Raw genomic sequence first — 13,856 nt, forward strand, 5'->3', positions numbered from 1 at the left:
TCCACGTGATTAGTGAATGACCCTAAAATTTATTGGAACCAGCCTCAAAACTGATTTCATTGGAAGTAGATAACAACATCTTCCTCCGTTGAAGTGTTATCTTAAAAAAAGTTTGAATGTTCAATTTTTTTTTATTTCAAAGAAGTTCAAAACCAAAAGGTAAACGATGAACTTCAACTTATTTCTGATAGCAATATCAATTTTTAAAATCCTTACAATTTTGCACCAAAGTGATCTCAAATAACTGCCAAGGAAACTTCCTTAATAAAAATTTATCTGAATCGTTTCATATTATTAGTTCCCCCGATTGGATCAACCAGCTTAACCAACCGCCGCAAAGCATTTAACGATTTGCGGTAAAACAAATACCCACTTAATTTGATCTATTTTAACCGATTACCGGCATATCCTCGAGCAGTGCCAGTGTTGCCACCTGCTGCCAACGCACATGTAGTTTTTCGATTTTTTTTCTATAAATTAGACCCATCCGCAGCACGATACCCATCACTGAGCATAGTTGGTGATGGTCGTCGCAATAGACGGCCGGTGCGTGCCGGGGGTCTACCGTAACCATCAAAAACAAAACAAAAAACGACGAGCCTCTGGCAAAGGCTCTCAGGTTCGGATTATCCAACGCCACCATCGCCGCCGCGTATTTCTTCAAGAAGTTGGATAATATCTGCCTCGGCAGCCGCAGCAAATGAAGAAGCAACCATCAACAGGTTGATCCGCCGCGGCCAGATTGTAAAACTGTAGCAGAATGAGTTGGCTAGTTAGTTGGGGTGTTGGTGTAACTTGAGTAAAAAAAATAAAACAAACTTTGCTGTTTACTTAACTTGTCAACTTTTTTTTCATTTTCAATTTGTTGTTAAATTAGTTTAAATTTAGACCTTGCATCAGGTCCAGGACTGCAGTACCAAAACATAAGCTTTTTTTAATTGTATTCATTTTATTCTAGATTATCACCATTTCGTCGCTGTCGTGCTAACTTGTCGCACGTGCATTTTGGGCCCAATTGAGTTAAGAACGCCTCACCTTTTGACCTTCACAGATCCCCAAAATTCGATTTCAATCCTGAGATATTTAATAAAACCGAAAAAACTCCGTGCATAGTTGTCACTTTTCATATGAAAACGTTTCAATCTTGTCGTGCTATCTTGACACACTCTGAAAATTGATGTAAGTGCGACAACTGCCGAAAGGGATTTCAGGTCAGAACGCGTTTGACACGCGCACAGGTCCGAATACCGTAAACATTTTCAATTATAACTCGCGACTTCGGCAACCAATTTCAACCAAACTTCGGGACAATGCTCAGAACGGTCAGCCAAACAAAACGTGTATTTTCAAACCCCACCCCCCCCCCCTCCCCCTTTATGCCAAAATTGCAAAGTCGTCAAGCTTGAACGCCAGCGCATTTACGATGGGTGATGTGCACTATCGATACATTTCTCTTTGTTAGGTGAATCATAGACTAGCATTGAAGACTTTGTATTTTTTCCAATATTTTAAATGACTTTTTTAATAGTCAATTTAATTATGGGTAATTTGTTTTGAAATAAATTTAAAAAAACTAACTTAATGTGGTTCTCTTTACCAAACAATGAGTAATATGGAGGGTTTAGACACAAATTTCATCTTCCTTTTATAATATCACTTAAGTGGTCATAATTCGAGGCAGGGTTGCCAGATCTTCGATGTTTTGGACTCATTGTAAAGGTCTTTCAATTACCTAACCAACGATGGGTTGGATGATGTTTTTTTTTCATTTTCTTGTTTTAAACATAACATTTGAGTTCTACGACCCCATTTTAGTCAAATTTGAGTTGTTGATTGCCTATTAAAAAATAAAATGCATTTTTTCAATATTGCATCACCGCCATTTTGGCCGCCATCTTGGATTTAAAAATTCTAAATCATTTTAGCGTAGTTTAGGGGTCATACCTAAGCTCGACAATCAAAAATTAGACAACGAAAAAAAAATCGTGATTCGATTATCCGAAGTTTCGATTATCCGAAGTGATATATATACATGAAGGTGGGTCTTCGAGCTTTTAATAAAAAGTTCATTTTTCTAGCAGGATATAGCCATAACTCAGTGAGGAAGGCAAAAGAGTTTTTATTGACATCATGCTACTAAACAACAAGTTGTGCACCAATTTATATGGTTATGGTTTAGTAGACACCGGACACAAGAGCTTATGTCTGAAAATATAATTATCGAATTTCTTGGGAAATTCAACTTAACATACCAAAAAAAAAAAAGTTAATAAAGACAACTAACTGACCCAAAACTGGAAGCAATTCGTTAAAATGAATTATGATAACCTTCGTATTTTAGCGACAACCTAGGTAAAACAACAAAAAAAAAAACATAATAATAAACATTTCAAGCCCAACATTACAATGTCATCCCGTTTTTGCCGACACGACGTGATTGTTATGTTGCAAAATCGGAAAATCTTAAGAAGTGTTTTTAAAGAAAAAAAAAAACTACTAATATTTGTGTGAGAACCATGAATGAACACTGTTAACCACTAGCGTGCACAAGGTGGGGCAACATGGGGCAACTTCCCCACCATCCTCAGAAATTTGTTTCTAAATTTGGTCAGGGGGTGTCCACAAATGACGTATTTTTCAAAACGTCCATATTATTACCCCACCTTCCTCAAAGAGCTGGGCACGCTAGTGCATAGCAAAAAATCCGATGGTAAAATCGCATGCAAAAGCATGCACATCACCTTCGTCAAAATAAACACTTAATATTACACACTGCATGTACAATTTTTGCAAACACAAAAAAAAAGTTGCATCCGACGGGATTCAAACCCAGCACCAACAGTAAGGACTGGCGCCTTAGCCCAATCGGCCATCAGACCGATGAAAAGCTGTAAGGATAAACGCATATATGAGCTTGACATTTCGGTCAAGTAGGTTTCCCATACTGATGGGCTACATATTTCAGGGTGTAAAATCACATAAAATTGCATAAAATAATACAATATTTATTTTACACCCAGGCCTTTTACACGCAGCTGGATTACTACTTTTTTAGCTGTGTGCTGTTAACTCTTCATGATGCCGTATGTGGTTTAAGGGAATATTCATAAATCACGCAATGAACGAAATAGATGATTTTTTTGAAATATCATCAAGGTAATTTAGATGTTGCCAAAATCGGGTGTTGCCATAAACTGGATGGCACTGTATTACAGTTATACTAAATATAATATTATTGAATTAAAAAAAATATCTTATTTTTTTCCCGATGTTTTACGTCTTTTTCCGATCTGTTGTCCCAAAATTCAAAATTTGCTAAAAATAAATCAAGAAAAAAAACCCTGTTTGATTCATAATAAAAAAAAAACCGTTATGCAATGTATTTTAAACAGTTTTCAACCAAACGTACAACTTCAGAAAAAAAAGTTTTATTTTTCGGCCTTTTTTTGTATCTCTGATTTTTTGGGGATTTTTTTAAAAAGGGAGAGGGGAGAGGGGGAACAAATACTTGCAAAAAATTGCATTGGCCCGATAGAAAAAAAAAAATCTTAAAAGTCGAAAACGGACCACCTTTATATTTTGTTTAACAATTGCCAATTACATTTTTACCCATAGGTTGTATAAAATCACACAGTGCTCAAAACATATAACATTGTTCGGCAAAGTTGTAATTTATGAGTTTCTCTACCTAGGAAAAATGTTTGAAAAATGGCCTTTTTGGCAACCTAGAACATCCTGAAAACCTGAAATTTGGAAACTTCAAAAAATTTTGAATAAAATTCAGGCTTACAACGATTTTTCTAGGCAAATGAAGTTTAGTTATTACCAGTCACATCCCCACGACCGTTTGGCACCACTTCGATCCCTTTAGATCTCTTTTGGGATGATCTAGGTCCTCCAAAGTGTCCTGGAATACAGATCTTGGAATCTACCACCGTAACAACACGATTCTATCAAATTTCCGATTATGGTTCATATTCGGTGACGTCCCTGGGACCCTTTGGAAACACTATGAGCTATGTGTATCACTTGGTAGAATCGTGTTGTTACGGCGGTAGATTCCATGATCTGTATTCCAGGACACTTTGGAGGACCACGAACATCCCAAAAGTGATACACATAGCTCAGAGTGTTGCCAAAGGGTCCCAGGGACATCACTGAATATGAACCATAATCGTAAACTTGGTAGAATCGTGTTGTTACGGCTGTAGACTCCAAGATCAGTATTCCAGGACACTTTGGAGGACCCAGAACATCCCAAAAGTGATCCACATAGCTCAGAGTGTTGCCAAAGGGTCCCAGGGACATCACTGAATATGAACCATAATCGTAAACTTGGTAGAATCGTGTTGTTACGGCGGTAGATTCCATGATCTGTATTCCAGCACACTTTGGAGGACCCAGAACATCCCAAAAGTGATACACATAGCTCAGAGTGTTGCCAAAAGGTCCCAGGGACATCACTGAATATGAACCATAATCGTAAACTTGGTAGAATCGTGTTGTTACGGCTGTAGACTCCAAGATCAGTATTCCAGGACACTTTGGAGGACCCAGAACATCCCAAAAGTGATCCACATAGCTCAGAGTGTTGCCAAAGGGTCCCAGGGACATCACTGAATATGAACCATAATCGTAAACTTGGTAGAATCGTGTTGTTACGGCTGTAGACTCCAAGATCAGTATTCCAGGACACTTTGGAGGACCCAGAACATCCCAAAAGTGATCCACATAGCTCAGAGTGTTGCCAAAGGGTCCCAGGGACATCACTGAATATGAACCATAATCGTAAACTTGGTAGAATCGTGTTGTTACGGCGGTAGATTCCATGATCTGTATTCCAGCACACTTTGGAGGACCCAGAACATCCCAAAAGTGATACACATAGCTCAGAGTGTTGCCAAAAGGTCCCAGGGACATCACTGAATATGAACCATAATCGTAAACTTGGTAGAATCGTGTTGTTACGGCTGTAGACTCCAAGATCAGTATTCCAGGACACTTTGGAGGACCCAGAACATCCCAAAAGTGATCCACATAGCTCAGAGTGTTGCCAAAGGGTCCCAGGGACATCACTGAATATGAACCATAATCGTAAACTTGGTAGAATCGTGTTGTTACGGCTGTAGACTCCAAGATCAGTATTCCAGGACACTTTGGAGGACCCCGAACATCCCAAAAGTGATCCACATAGCTCAGAGTGTTGCCAAAGGGTCCCAGGGACATCACTGAATATGAACCATAATCGTAAACTTGGTAGAATCGTGTTGTTACGGCGGTAGATTCCATGATCTGTATTCCAGCACACTTTGGAGGACCCAGAAAATCCCAAAAATGATACACATAGCTCAGAGTGTTGCCAAAAGGTCCCAGGGACATCACTGAATATGAACCATAATCGTAAACTTGGTAGAATCGTGTTGTTACGGCGGTAGATTCCATGATCTGTATTCCAGGACACTTTGGAGGACCCAGAACGTCCAATATTGAAATGTATCTTTTTTTGCCTGTTTCTGTTTACCAATGGAAAAATTTAACTACTGATACTAAAATTGTAGATTAACACAGCTCAGAAAAATTCAGGCCTGAAAGGGTTAAATTATTTTTCAGAGTGTATTGTCGAACTTTCGAAAAGTATTTTTTTTTATATTGGCTTGTCCAACAATTTCTCCGTAATTCTATATAGCCAAAATGTTGCAGACTCAATTATCCGAAGCCTCGATTATCCGAAGTTCGATTATCTGAAGTTTTGTATGAGCATACCAAGTACATTTTTTCATATTTCATTACACCATTTTAATTTTAAAATTCTAATCACTTTAGAGCATGTCTGGGGTCTTATTCAAGCTCAACATTCAAAAGCCAGCCAGCGAAAAAAAAAACATTTTTTGTGATTCGATTATACGAAGTGATATTTTTCCGAGGCCTTTGAATAATCGAGTCTGGACAGTAGTGTTTTCTAGGCAAACTTGATCATAACTTACAACATGGCCGAAGACACCAAATAAATTCGAAAATCCCAATCAACTGATTTTCGAAAAACTTTCATAGCACTTGTGTATGGACAGCTCTTATTTTGTATGGAAAACGATGCAAATAGCTTATTTAATCGTAAGCATTTGATAGACAAAGTTCAGGTGTTGGTGTTGGTAAGGTGATTCTAGCTGGTTCTATGAAGTTAATTTTTCGAATGATTTTATAGCCTTTCCTCAGTGAAAAGGCCAGGAATTGGCTAGCAGAATTTTATAACAAAACCGAGTTCTTAACTTGTCAATGATACGGAAATGCCCCTTGTCTAGAAATCATAACCCACATTTAAAGGACCAATCAAATCTTGCTCCATGACTTGCTCCCATTTCCCCCTAACAACACATCACTGTGGCGGCCTCGGCTGGGTTCAATTACCGAATCCAGCAGCATCAGCAAGTGACTTGTGCAAACGACCTCCAGGGCACGGATAAGCACACGCTGCGTTCGATATCTCACTTCACCCAGAGCCTTTGGCAATTTTCTTGAAAGTATCGAACGCCAATTTGGGGATTACATAACGTCTCGCCAGTGATCCGAAAGTCGACCAACGGTTACTTTTACGTTCGAGGACATCACCATCATCGTCGTTGCGGAGTCTCGTTACAGTTCAGTGGACACACTGCAAGTTGTCCTCTTCTCAACCGAGATTGGATTTGGTGACCCAAAAAAAAAAAACGTTGCACTTTCGATTACCTTCACCAACTTTTGAGGTGCTGGTGCTGCGTCAGCATGAGGAAAATCGCTTCAAAATGAAGAAAATTGAATCAATGTTACTCCGTCTGGTCAGCAGCAATAGGACCACACACCGGCGGTCATTTCCGCCATTAGTCGTTGTGGCGCGACAAAACGTTCACTTTCGTTCGCGTCTACCGACGCCACTCGACAGCCCAATTAATTGTAATTTCACAATTACGAGTTCTCACACCTCGTACATTAGTCTCAAAAATGGAACATCCGACCACAGAAAGAAAAGAGCAATATTACTTAATCGGACAATGATGCTCAAACTCGTTTTTTCGTTTGCGTTCGAGTTGGTTAAAGGGGATGCTTAACCACATAGACTAGTATTCTAGACTAAATACGTTTTGGGTTATTTAAAACCCTTTTGACAGTTTGGCGGAACCGTGTTGCCAGATCTTCGGTTTCAATTAACTAATTCAAAAGTAATTCAAGTGAGTATCAAGTTTAGTCTTCAAAGCAACTCTTTCCAAGAGTGGCCGAATAATGTTCATGAGCTCATAAGCATCTATGCTGAATAAACAGTGCTACCACTATCATAAAGAAGCAGTAGAAGAAGCCGATCAGTGCCGGTAGCGCTTCGGCAGTGTCTGGCCTGAACAGCCCACAGCCGGCTCAATGTTGCTGGGCGATTTTCGATTCGTGAAAGGGGGAAAAAAAGGCAGAAAAGAAAGGATTATTAAATCACTTTTATGAACTGGCGTGGCTCACGCTGATTATAACCATACACACGTGGCGGATAAATTTATTCGTTTTGGGGCTTTTTGTAGGAACCGTCATTCAGTAGTAGGCTTATAATGTGATAATTTGTTGTGGGAATTGTCGGCATTAACGGTGGGAACGGTGGGATGGTTGGGTTGATTTTAGTTTTTTTTTTAATTTTACAACCGTTTTTTCCCTTTTCTATTTTTTATGATTAGGATTTGATTTTGATCAAATATGGTAGGCTGTTAATACCAATAAAACAATCAAAAATCCCGCTTGTCATACAATTTGAACTCCCTCCTCCTTTATGGAACCCTTCCAAAGTTTTGCCACTTTTCGTTGAAATTGTGACAACCTATGAGGGCTCGTGCATAAATCACGGACCTCCTTATTGGAAAAGTAAGAACTTATTTGTTTATATACCATTTTTTGGATTAAGCATTTGGAAAATTAGCGCAATTGGGTACTAAAGCCCTATGTCAATTTTTATGTACAACGGTAAAAAACACGATTAAAAACCATTTCTGATCACTTTTTTCCATTTTAACGCAAATTTTTTTTTTGACAAGACAACATTTTTTCGATGGATCAACTATGGACCCCTTGGAACGAGCTGTCAAGTAGGAGCTTTTCTGTCAAGAAAGACCGCGAGGTTAATTTTTCAAAATTGATTTAAAAATCCATTTTAAACTCTTTGTGGTCGCACAAAGGGTCATTGTACTCAGAAAAATAAGCTTTATCGCTGTAAACAATAATATCAACAATCTAAGCTTCATTTTAGGACCCAATTGAGCAGTTCTCCCAGATTTCGGTCATTCGATTTTTTTTGTATTTTTTAATCCGACTGAAACTTTTTTGGTGCCTTCGGTATGCCCAAAGAAGCCATTTTGCATCATTATTTTGTCCATATAATTTTCCATACAAATTTGGCAGCAGGTCATACAAAAATGATGTATGAAAATTCAAAAATCTGTATCTTTTGAAGGAATTTTTTGATCGATTTGGTGTCTTCGGCAAAGTTGTAGGTATGGATACGGACTACACTGAAAAAAAAGATACACGTTAAAAAAAGTTTTGGCGATTTTTAATTTAACTTTTTGTCACTAAAACATGATTTGCAAAAAAACACTATTTTTAATTTTTGATATGTTTTAGAGGACATCAAATGCCAACTTTTCAGAAATTTCCAGGTTGTGCAAAAAATCTTTGAGCGAGTTATGAATTTTTGAATCAATACTGATTTTTTCAAAAAATCGAAAAATTGGTCGCAAAAATTTTTCAACTTCATTTTTTGATGTAAAATCAAATTTGCAATCAAAAAGTACTTTAGTGAAATTTTGATAAAGTGCACCGTTTTCAAGTTAAATCCATTTTTAGGTGACTTTTTTGAAAATATTCGCAGTTTTTCATTTTTTTTAATTAGTGCACATGTTTGCCCACTTTTGAAAAAAATATTTTTGAAAAGCTGAGAAAATTCTCTATATTTTGCTTTTTTGAACTTTGTTGATACGACCTTTAGTTGCTGAGATATTGCCACACACAAAGAAAAAATACTCTTAATTTAAAAAGATCGTTCGTTGGATTAAAAGTTCGCGTTGGTTAATATTCGTAGAAAGTTCAACCTTTTAATTTAAAAGCTGTAAAGTTTTTGATACTACCATGCACTTCTGGAACAAAATCGTTGTATCGGTAAAAGTTTTTTACTTTTATTATAAGAAGAAACTTTTTATGGCAACAATAAATAACATTAACATTACAGTGATGATTTTCGAAAAATGTGATGGATTTTATTTCTATTTTTATTTTAATATTAAAACTGCTGCTTATGCTGCTTAACATCGCGGCCTACATTTTGGAGCGCGACAGCGATGTAGAGAACAGAGTGGTCTCGTTGCCGGCCATCATCAGGACAGGCTTGGAGGAGTTGGCCATTTAGTGTTAATTCGGGAAGGTAAGTCGACGTTTTCCGACTGGGAAGTGAAGCGCCTGAACCGATAGTTCCCGATCACATCGTCCTCCTTCGAGAATGGCACAGATGTTGCCAGTTCATCCGGCCGAAGCTGCGCCGTCGCGAGTTGAGAGTTTGCGGGCGGGAGTTGCTGAAAGAGTTTGAAAGTAAATTAAATTGGCTAGACACTGAACACATTCTTAATACTCACCGGTGACTTCTTCGGTATTCCAGGTAGATGTTCTTGATCAGGTTCGTCGGATATCGCTCCAACCTCTGGAAGTAATCCGAGTACGACAGCTTCAGGACCTGCGGCTTTCATACAGACGGTTCTTCCAGAACTGGTGCAAACTGTTAATACTCGTCAAACATGTCCCGCACCGAGAAATGGACTGCAGACCCTCAGGACATCCCACACTGACCCGTCATCACTTCCGGCACATAATGCTGCTAATGGTCGTAAACCGCCGGCACCGAGTGCAACATCCGCGCTGACCACCTCCGATCGCTTCTCGTCGTTTTCCTCTTCCGTCGGATCCTTCTCCTCACTGTTAAAATTAACTTTATCGAATAAAACCGGTGCAAATTCACATCCGCATAAACGGCGTCCTACAAAAACAAACAAAATCAAACACAAACGCCACCAAACACCCAAGCTTCCTTCTTACCCAATTCGGTCGTGAAACAGCTGCAGATCCGGGAGGAAGCTGGCCTCATCCTTTTGAAAACCAACTTTCCAACCAACTAAAAGTTTTCATTTTTAAAACAAGAAAAAAACTTTTAATGTAGCAAATTTTAACCACTTATTAATTCAAAAGTAAGTTACTTTTGTCATTACCATGATATTTTTTTGTGTGCATGCAAAGGTTAAAAAAAAACAGGAAAATTGATGTTTTCTAAGTCTCACCCAAACAACACACCATTTTCTAATGTCGATATCTCAGCAACTAATGGTCCGATTTTCAATGTTAAAATATGAAACATTCGTGAAATTTTTCGATCTTTTCGAAAAAAATATTTTCAAAATTTTTAAACCAAGACTAACATTTTAAAAGGGCGTAATATTGAATGTTTGGCCCTTTTGAAATGTTAGTCTTGGTTTAAATTTTTTGAAAATATTTTTTTCGAAAAGATCGGAAAATTTCACGAATCGAATGCTTTATATTTCAAAAAAGCAAAATATAGAGAATTTTCTCAGCTTTTCAAAAATATTTTTTTCAAAAGTGGGCAAACATGTGCACTAATTTAAAAAAAAATTAAAAACTGCGACTATTTTCAAAAAAGTCACCTAAAAATGGATTTAACTTGAAAACGGTGCACTTTATCAAAATTTCACTAGAGTACTTTTTGATTGCAAATTTGATTTTACATCGAAAAATGAAGTTGAAAAATTTTTGCGACCAATTTTTCGATTTTTTGAAAAAAATCAGTATTGATTCAAAAATTCATAACTCGCTCAAAGATTTTTTGCACAACCTGGAAATTTCTGAAAAGTTGGCATTTGATGTCCTCTAAAACATATAAAAAAAAAAAAAAAATAGTGTTTTTTTGCAAATCAAGTTTTAGTGACAAAAAGTTAAATAAAAAATCACCAAATTTTTTTTTACCGTGTATCATTTTTTTCAGTGTAGTCCGTATCCATACCTACAACTTTGCCCAAGACACCAAATCGATCAAAAAATTCCTTCAAAAGATACAGATTTTTGAATTTTCATACATCATTTTTGTATGGCCAGCTGCCAAATTTGTATGGAAAATTATATGGACAAACTAATGATGCAAAATGGCTTCTTTGGGCATACCGAAGGCACCAAAAAAGTTTCAGTCGGATTAAAAAATACAAAAATTAAAATTTAAGAAAAAGACCGATTTTGTAGAGAATTGCTCAATTTTGGTTACCATATTTTCTTGACGAAAAGTAATGAAAACCTTGGTTCTTCCTTGTTCAAAGCAAAGCAAATTTGACAGCTCGCACCACGTAGTTCATTACAGTTTGAGAACATGTCAAAAGTGTTTTTGAGCAATCCATCATACAATCATTTCAATTCTATTATGATAAGTAAGCCCAAATTTTTTTCGATTTTTTTTATTTTTTTCCATGTTCAGGAGGTCATTTTGAGCAACTTTTGTTTTACGAAAAACTTTATATCTCTTGTTTTAATTTTTTCTTGTTTTATTTTTAGCATTTCAAACGGCATTTATCTTGTTTACATTTTGCCTTTCTAATTTTTTCATGTTTTTACAGTCACTTTTTCACATTTTTGTTTGCTACCATTATCATTTAAATTGTAAAAAAAATGCGAAGAAGGAAAAGTCTGGGACACTACAAAATTACTGCATATTTCATAAAATACAGGAAATATTTGTAAAAACACTGCCAAAGTTGACCCTTACAAAAATACATTTTTAAAAACATTGGCAAAGTCACATAACACAAGTCAAACTTCCAACCCTGAAATCTTCTAAAATTTTAAGAGTTCTTCTTTCCAATGCTTTTCAAAGATCAAAAAAGGCAGAAAAAAGCTTTCTGACGAATTTTTAGATCAAAGCCCGTCTAGAGGCGGGGTTGGATTGTAGAGGGTTAATATTTTTTAGTAAGACGATCACACACAGTTTACAAAATATTTTTAGAAGGATGAATTTAGAAATATTTCATCAGAAAGTTTGACAGTTCGCTTTTGCGCATGACAAAATGTCAAGCTTAAATTGTCTGTTACTCACTTTAATCATATGAAATTTTGAGATTTTCTACATTTGTGAAATCCTTTTAAGAATAAGAGTAGCGATATAAAAATGCACAAGGAGTTAAATTAAAAATTTGGTGTAGCCCAAAAAAAGTAATGAAAACGAAATTAAATCCGGCATTGTCATGCACACGGGATACATCCTATATCTGCTGGCTTATCGTCGCTTGTGTACCCACTGAAGCTATGTGGGTTTGATCCGGGGTCAAAAGCCGCCGACCTCTTGCTTGTTACATTGGTAGACCCACCGATCTTAACTTCAGGGAGTCCTCGGATGACCAAAAATACCCCCAAAGTTGTTACAACTAGAGAACCTGGGCCTTATTGGAGAACGGCCATCTCAAACCAAAAGTACCAATCGAAGCACGAGAACTGTCAAACGGAGGTACCAAACGAGCAAAAGACAAAGGATCGATTGGTTCCTCCGTTTGACAGTTCTCGTGCTTCGATTGGTACTTTTGGTTTGAGTTACAACCATGCTGTAGTTATCAATAACCTCAATCACTTTATCTTTAACAACCTTGCAAGCGACTAAGATCGTCTATGGAATGCTCAAATCATGAAGTAACTTGATGAAACTTTCAAAAGTGTCAGAGAAAACCATTTTAAGTTAAACAAGACGATTTTTCCACGAAAAGTGGAATAATTTAATGTTTGTTACTCCTTAAAAATTTCGAAACTTTGAATGCTTAAAATTATTATGCGTAACTTTTTCCACTTTTTGCAAAAAAAAAAACCGATTTAATATCACCAAGAGGTGAAACACGGAGAAAAAAGAGTTCCTAAAATCGTGAACAAGCGTTCATGAAAATGGGAACCACGAACAAAGTGTTCTAATTTCATGGTACGTTTTTCAAAATCGTACCATGGGATTTGAACACTTTGTTCGAGGTTCCCATTTTCATGAACGTTTGTTCACGATTTTGGGAACTCTTTTTTCTCCGTGAATAGAGCCTTTCTTACAAAATGATGAAAACTTCAACAAAAAATTTGGTGTAATTAATTTTTCATAAACATAATGTTACGACCCAGTTAGAATTTGACCTAAAGCCTCGAGTCTTTTAAGGCTCAATCTTGAATGCCTTTATTTTAAATTTCAGTGGTAAATATGGGTCGCAAGATGATTACATTTAAATTAGAAAAAAACATATTGGATTCACATTATTAGAAAAATATAAAGGTACTCGGTATTCAATGTTAGTATATGATTAAATTGAAAAAATATGTATCGATAATGCACTTTGTCGATCTATTATAATAAGCCAGAAAGACCACACTCACGCGCAAGCGAAAATGTGCCGGCGTTTATGCTTCAACTTGACGACTTGTCAATCTTTCGAGTGAGAATGGGCTGAGACTTTGAATTTGATGTTCAGTATATGATTCTGTATAAAACCAAAAATGTATTAGGAAAAAAATAGGGAAAAAATAAGACTTAAAACACTAATATGGCAACATCTCCGGAAAGAAATTTTGGAAAAGCTTCACATCTTGTGCACAAGCAGTTTATGGCGCATGTTTTCGAATGACTTTTTGTTTGAACTCGCAGAAAAATAAGGCATATTTGAATCAACAAAACATTTTGTTGATTTGAAATTCAAGAATCAACGCTAAACGTCAAAGCAACTTTTTCAAAACAAGAAAAGATGTTTGTGGAATTGAGAAAATCAAGGTTTGTTTCAACGCAAAAT

General features: G+C 36.7%; 3 protein-coding genes and 1 long non-coding RNA gene across 15 annotated transcripts in view; 2 read left to right on the forward strand and 2 right to left on the reverse strand.

The window, feature by feature from the left end:
- The window catches only part of LOC120426217 (putative thiamine transporter SLC35F3), a 169,965-nt gene that overhangs the window by 105,652 nt on the left and 50,457 nt on the right, over positions 1 to 13,856 (forward strand). The window lies entirely within an intron of this gene.
- Positions 1 to 13,856, reverse strand: part of LOC120426219 (dendritic arbor reduction protein 1-like) — a 45,187-nt gene that overhangs the window by 28,994 nt on the left and 2,337 nt on the right. The window lies entirely within an intron of this gene.
- LOC128093830 (uncharacterized) overlaps positions 1 to 13,856 on the forward strand; it is a 94,004-nt gene that overhangs the window by 25,688 nt on the left and 54,460 nt on the right. The gene's annotated exons all lie outside the window — the stretch shown is intronic.
- Positions 9,156 to 9,771, reverse strand: LOC128093829 (uncharacterized). The gene is made up of 2 exons (XM_052711660.1): positions 9,633 to 9,771; positions 9,156 to 9,572 (listed from the first exon to the last, which is right to left on the reverse strand). Exons 1-2 carry the CDS (start codon positions 9,741 to 9,743, stop codon positions 9,378 to 9,380), a joined length of 306 nt encoding a protein of 101 aa, XP_052567620.1. The 5' UTR covers positions 9,744 to 9,771; the 3' UTR covers positions 9,156 to 9,377.

This window comes from Culex pipiens, chromosome 1 (assembly GCF_016801865.2).
Source record: "Culex pipiens pallens isolate TS chromosome 1, TS_CPP_V2, whole genome shotgun sequence".
Classification (NCBI taxonomy): Eukaryota; Metazoa; Arthropoda; class Insecta; order Diptera; family Culicidae; genus Culex; species Culex pipiens.